The sequence below is a fragment of the Neolamprologus brichardi genome, chromosome 6, assembly GCF_056152115.1.
Source record: "Neolamprologus brichardi isolate AB-2024 chromosome 6, ASM5615211v1, whole genome shotgun sequence".
NCBI classification, from domain to species: domain Eukaryota; kingdom Metazoa; phylum Chordata; class Actinopteri; order Cichliformes; family Cichlidae; genus Neolamprologus; species Neolamprologus brichardi.
Window position 1 is genome coordinate 26,444,363 of NC_142109.1, and position 6,836 is coordinate 26,451,198.

At 38.2% G+C, this 6,836-nt stretch overlaps 1 protein-coding gene across 2 annotated transcripts; it reads left to right on the plus strand.

The window, feature by feature from the left end:
• The first annotated feature begins 508 nt into the window (after positions 1-508).
• sid4 (secreted immunoglobulin domain 4) lies at positions 509-5,186 on the plus strand. 2 transcript variants are annotated; one of them, XM_035907660.2, is made up of 8 exons: positions 509-547; positions 2,558-2,713; positions 2,796-2,930; positions 3,493-3,665; positions 3,772-3,958; positions 4,050-4,229; positions 4,320-4,586; positions 4,680-5,186. In XM_035907660.2, coding segments are annotated over exons 1-8 (1,104 nt in total). In that variant the 5' UTR covers positions 509-546; the 3' UTR covers positions 4,685-5,186. The 2 variants fall into 2 exon arrangements, with proteins under 2 accessions (XP_035763553.2, XP_006790845.2); XM_006790782.3 differs by lacking the exon at positions 509-547 and adding an exon at positions 1,332-1,463.
• Positions 5,187-6,836: the final 1,650 nt, after the last annotated feature.

A 6,836-nucleotide genomic window follows, 5' to 3' on the forward strand; every position in this document is an offset into this window, starting at 1 on the left:
AGATGGACCAACAAATGCTCAGCATCTCTGGGAACTCCTAGAGGACTGTTGGAAAACCATGTCAGGTGACTACCTCATGAAGCTCATCGAGGGAATGGCAAGAGTGTGCAAAGCAGTAATCAAACCAAAGGGTGGCTGTTTTTAAGAATCCAAAAATATAAAACATGCTTAAGTTATTTCACACTTTTTTGTTCACTACATTCTTCCATATGTGTTCATTCATCGTTTTGATGCCTTCAGTGAGGATCTACAATGTAAATAGTCATAAAAATAAAGAAAAACCATTAAATGAGAAAGTGTGTCCAAACTTTTGACTGGTAGTGTGTATGTCTGACAAGGATTTCAGTTGAACACATACAGGTTAGTATAAAAAGAAGTTGTGACTTTTTTGTGCCAAACTAAACTGAACTGAATTCACTGAAAAAGTGAATCAGACGTTCCCAGAAAATCAGTCCACAAAAGACATTTGAGTAAGAGGACAAACTGATTAAGTTAGAGAGTGAGAGCTGCCAGGGTGGACTGTTGCTGTGGAGTATCTGATAATGAAGTGAGTGCTACACAGTGTAATCAATAATTTGTATGTTAAATAACCATGCTGATATGGTGGAATGTTAGTTTTTTAGTATTTAAGTAATTTAAAACTGTTTTTATTATTCTTTAGTTACAGTAATTTGTTGATCTGTAAATATCTTACTCATTATTTGCTACATGGCATTTTAGATTTTATGCAATAAAAACCACCAGCTTATTATTCCAACAGTAGTTCTATTAGAGTTACATATTAAAATGTTGATATGAGCTTATCTAATATGACAAACAATAATGTTCTTATGAGTGATATGTGGTGACATTCCATATAAATGACTGTCTTTATCTGCAGACAGTACAAAAACAAGGGCAGCTTTGTTTTCACAGTCCTGAAAAATCAGTTTCATCAGCCACTATCACCAAGCTCACCAATCAATACAGACACACGGAGGCTTTTCACTGCAGGAATGTTATTTTCTTGGAAAGCAGAATAATCCTCTAAAGAATAGCAGTAAAATCACAGTCCTCCTGTAGTTCGACAGACTTATAAATAATTAATAAAACAGTCACTAAATCTAATTTCGGTGCTTTTCCCCATATATCTCCTGCAAGTTCAGTGCTTGTCAACTGTGTGAAATTAGTTGTTTTAGTTGGCGTGGTCTTGGCTCAAAAGATATATCATTCAGGTCACCAGAATCAGAAAATAATTAACTGAAAAAGATTGTAAAAATATAACCGTTTAATAGCTAACTGGCATTTGTAGAGGATATTTGAATAGGGTAAGGGGTTGGTAAGGGGTTAAAGGTTGAAAGTGATAAGAGGCACAGACAGAAAGACAGACAGTGAGGTTGCACAGCGGAGAAAGTTAGTCTGCTCTGTGTTCATCATGGATTTATCACGTGGGGCTCTGATCCTGTTCTCTCTAATATACTCAGGTGAGTCATTTCATTTGATTTAATGAAAGAGGAGAAAGGCATTTGTTGGAAGATGGCAACACAATGTCTGTTTAAGTACTTTAAAGGCCTAATTGAAACAAGATTGAACCCACTGGAATAAAAATACCTGCAAGATTCACTGGGGATTATTCACAGACTGCAGTAGTTCCCATTGGAATAAAAGTACTTTCTAACCAAAATACTGAAAGGCATTAACTGTTGAAACAGACTTTTTTCTCCCCAGACTTAAATATGTGATTTAGATAAATTAAACACATCTAACAATGTTCTGATGTTATTCAGCAAAGTCTTCATTGAGAAAAAAACCCTCATCTTTTGTACATTGTTGTTTCGTCATCGACTGCCCTTTCAATCTGAGTATTTGTTCGGGTTGTTTGCTTTGGGCTTGCGTTTGTGTACTCTGTGTTTTACCCAGATGTGTCAAAAGGTTCACAAAGACGTACATGTATTCTTACACGCAGTATAAGTATTCAAACTCAGTTCCTAGAAAAATGTAAGAATGAAGAATTGAAATAAGCCATTACCTAAATTGAGCAGTAAAATGAACATGACAGATAATCTGCGCTTTATATTAGTTTGGATGACTTAATAATAATAATAACTAATCATTCACACAAAGTGACTATAAATAACCTGGTTTATTTTTTGAATTTTGTAATAAAATCTAGAGCTTTTTGCAATATACTGACACTACATCAAAAGCTAGTATAGCTACAGGAACAGCAATTTAATTAACACTAAATGGCAACTGTGAACATAAACACTGGCCAGGATTCATAAAACTCTACAGTAACTTCAGTGACTTGTTGCTAATATGACCGTAAAGCAGCACAAACACTGCAACCTACATTTAATGTCCAAGCCAAGTATTTCCTAAATAGAATATAACTGAATTAACAATGAAAGCACTATTATGTTTATATTCTGAGAAAAAAAGACTGCCTGAACTATAAGTCATTGCAGATTCATTACTTAAAATACTTAAAATAATAAATAAAGTGTGTGGCCACAAAGTTTATTTAATTAAAGTATGTATTTACTGTGCGTGCTGATAGTTGTGTTTCTCTGTGCAGTGGCTGGTCAGGCTCCTGTCATCTCAGTGGAGCCACGAGCTGCTACTGTGCGCAAAGGAGAGTCTGTCAGTTTTAGGTGCAATGTAAAACTGACAGACTCTAACCCACGGCCACTCGAGGTACAGTGGAAAAAGGCCAACAACCAAGCATTACCAGGTCAGGACAGACAACATGTTAAAACAATCACTGTTCTACAGCATTTGTAAGGTCTAACTTAAGTCTCCCTGTTTCCCTGTAGACAACATAAAAGTCGGTCCTGATGGGTCTGTGCTCACGGTTACTAGCGCTGTACCTGGAAACAATGGGCAGTACCGCTGTATGGTATCCTCTGCTGCCGGCCGCAGCACCGCCAGCGTTATGCTGACCGTCAAATGTGAGCTTGTATTCAGTTTTTCCCAACTGTGCAAAACCAGAAAGCGTGGGTTCCCTGGAAACACATTTTATATGCAGATGTTTTCAATGACACATAACCCTGTAAAGATTTACTATAACTTTTGTTAATGAAGGGTAAATTAGTATTTAATGAAACTTTAGGAAAAAATTCATGTTAAAAATAAAATGTTTAGGGTTTCTGAGTAAAAAGACCGGTGCTGGTGGTGAGATCAGACAGCGTTGGGACCCGACGCTGGAAACAGTAGCTATGGTAACCGCTATCTCCACAAATTCTCTCAAAGATGATGATTTTCTTCCCAAATTAGTTTAAGCTCTGCTATTGAATTCTATGTAACATTATATTGAAATGTGGGCTGGTTCTTTTAAAGGAACCAAAGCAGAACTGGTTCTGCACTGACACCAACATCATATAGGAGCAAACTATGTATTACAGTGCTGTAGGCATACATAACCAACTGTTTGCTGTCAGTCTTTTGTAAAAAAGAAAAAAAGGCATATTTAGAGTTTTCAGTATGTGTAGTGTATCCCTTTCTTGCTTTTAGACGCACCTAAAGTACGACTAACACCTTCGGGGCCGCTGAGAGTCAGGAAAGGTGAGGCCGTGTCGGTGGAATGCCGTGCCCAAGGCAGGCCAAATCCCACGCTGTCCTGGAAACGCCAAGACTCCACCCTGAAGCTGGTTACCGCTGAAGAAAATGATGTCAACACTATCAAGGTGAAATACTAACTTGTGCTCAAGTTTTGGTTAAACTGATTTTCACATTTAGGATAGAAAAATAGTTCAAATGAATGAAAAAGAAAATGATATTCTGTTTTCTCAGTTTCCTGCGATACATCCAGATGACTCGGGAGTTTATATTTGCCTCGCTGAAAACACTGAGGGGATGACTGAGGCCAAAATTGAAATCATTGTCGAGAGGGAGCCCGGGTCGCCGGTAGCTTCAGTGACCCCTACTGAAATTACGGCAGTGGAGGGACATACAGTCACAATAGAGTGTCAGGCCAGTGGTAAGATGCCTATAACGCTCATATTTTAGATGGCTCATAGTTCTGCTTCTCAGTTTTTATTCTGCCCTTCAAATCTGGTCTTCCCTTTTAGGTTCCCCTCCTCCTCTTATCACCTGGTCCAAGCTACGAGCTCCACTGCCATGGAAACACACAGTTAATGGTGGAGTTCTAACACTAACCAGCGTGGGGCGCCAAGACTCGGGACAATACATCTGTAACGCGACTAACATACATGGCTACAGTGAAGCTTACTCAGATATGGAGGTGGAGAGTGAGTGGACATAAGGATATTTAAACACAGATCCCACACATCCACACTGCTCATGGTAAGCAAAATTGTCTCTTTCTCCTCTCCACACAGCACCCCCATACACCACCATCCTACCCGATCAGGTGAGGCTCCAACCCGGAGATGCACTGCAGTTGCAGTGCCTTGCCCACGGCACTCATCCCATTCAGTTCACATGGAGTCGGGTGGGCCGGCACAGCCTGTCTCCCACAGCAGAGCTCACAAATGAGGGAAAGCTCCTGATAGCCAAAGTTAAACAAAGCGACAGTGGAACATACAAATGTGTGGCCACAAACCACATTGGCTCCACTGAGGCTACAACCAGAGTGATCATAAGAGGTGAGCTGAGTTAAAGTGAGCGGTTTCATGACTACAAATGATCTCTTTCTTTTAGATTCTAATGCTTTCTTGCTTTTTTTGTTTTGTTTGCAGCTTAAGAAAACCCAGCGTGTCTCGTTGGTGAACATCTATGCAGTGCTTACACCTTGTGCAAGAATGGATCGTAATGCTGATGACGCTCTGGCGTTTAATTGAAAGAAACCAGAGAAAAGACTTAATAGATTCATCTACATTGATGTTTGATTAAGCAAATTATGCTGAGATTTAAATATTTGGCATTACTAAGCATGTTGGGTTAATTTTCATATTTTGCAGAAAATCTTTACTCCTACTATTGTTGTTGTCTCGTATCAGCTTTCAGGAAGCTTTTACTGGAACTCTGCATCGACTGACAGCTAACAGCATGTATGTGTGGGAGTTTTTTCTTCCACTGGAATGCATCTGCACACTGTCCTCCTCCCTTCTTGTCATCTCCTTAGCTTACACTGTCAAAATGCAACAATACAAGATAGAAACGTTCCTGATCTAATGTACAAAACATTATAAAAGCCTTTGTTAAGAATCTAATCACTGTATACCATATTAAACAAAATTGTCTAATCTGTATTAGAAGAAATTTTTTTTTCTGAAGTGTACTTATATCAGGACTATGCACGTTTTGAGCTATAATAATGCAATCGTAAACAGTTAAACCACTCATTTGATATCCATGTTTTTAAAAATTGCTTGTAAAAATGACTGTGTAGACATTAGGGTGCCTTCTGAAGGGGAAAAACATACAAGTGCAAAACCACATGGGAGAAAATATATTTCAGATTCAGATCCACAAATGACAAAAAATACCAAAATGCACAGAAAAAATAGCTGAAAAAAACCCAAACTAAAATTACAACCTAGCAGCTGTGCAGCAGCCCGTTCACACCTGTGTGTTCCCAGACTCATACTATATGTAGTGTGGAAGAAAGTAGGTACCAAAGATGTCACCAATTCATAACCGACCAAATATAAAATCTGGTCATCTTCCATTACAGAGTTTAAACATTTAATAATGTTCAGTAACGTGTTTTGTTTTTTTCATAGTATTACGAAGTCGGAGAGAGACTGACTTTTAACATTTTAAAACATGAAATGTCTTCACTTGACCAGTGGCACAGATTTGTCATAATTAGCATATGAATTCTCACGAGTCTGGGCCAAGAATGTGTTTTTGTGATGTCACACGGTCGTGACCTTTGCTTGCTGAATTCCCATCAGTTTATATTTGTGTCCAGATCTAAAGAGCTTCCCACAGTTGTTTCAGTGATGCCATGGTCATAAGTTTAAAAAGAATGAGCATGCAACTATATTAAACAATGCTCTCAGCAATGACAGCATGACTATTGCATCCCCTTTTTCTGGGACCTAAGAGGAAGTGACAATGTGCTTAATTTGGACATCACATGAACAGTGGGTTTTTTTTATTCTAAAATTGCTCCTTTGTTACTTTAATTTTTGATATTAATATATAAAAAAGTAAAAACATATACATTTTCAACATGTGTTAGCAACATTTATGCAAAAAACATGCTCATTTTTATATCTGAACATCTGTAATTGTGAGCAGCTGCATGTTGGGATAACTGGATAACTATTTTATTTTACCTATTGTCAATTACAAAATCAGTTCCTGAAAAAAAAATTTTGATCCTTTCAATTCAGATTAGTTTGTCACAGCACATTGAGCTTGTGTTAAAGTGTAATTGCAAGACCAAGTGTAAATAGACCTTTGAGTCTGAACTCCTAAGTTTCTAAGTTGCCACGAGGTCATATTGTGTCATTGACTCCCTTGTGCATCATGGAGCATTTCCAGGGAAGCATATTTGTTTATGTGCTTTTTTTTGCATGTATTTCCCCTTTTGGAATGCGTGGCAGTTTTTTCAGTATTCTGGAGTTTTGGGCTTGTTTGCCTTCATTTTGTATTTTCACTTGTGTATGTTTCAGCACTAATAGTGCGAGTTACAGAAGAAAGTGTTATAATAGCAGCACCTTGCTTTTAAAAAATTGTGAAACCCAAGATTTTCACGTAACTCCCCAAACACAAGGTTCATGTCATCATTTTGGCATAAGATTGCCTTGTGACCATGGTATCACTTCCCAGTCACTTCCTTGACCACAATGTGGCAGTATGTGGATTTACTGCACACATACATCTCCATTGGGGCAATTAAGAGCAACCCGAGGCCTCGCACCCTTAGCCAAAGGAGTGCCAGG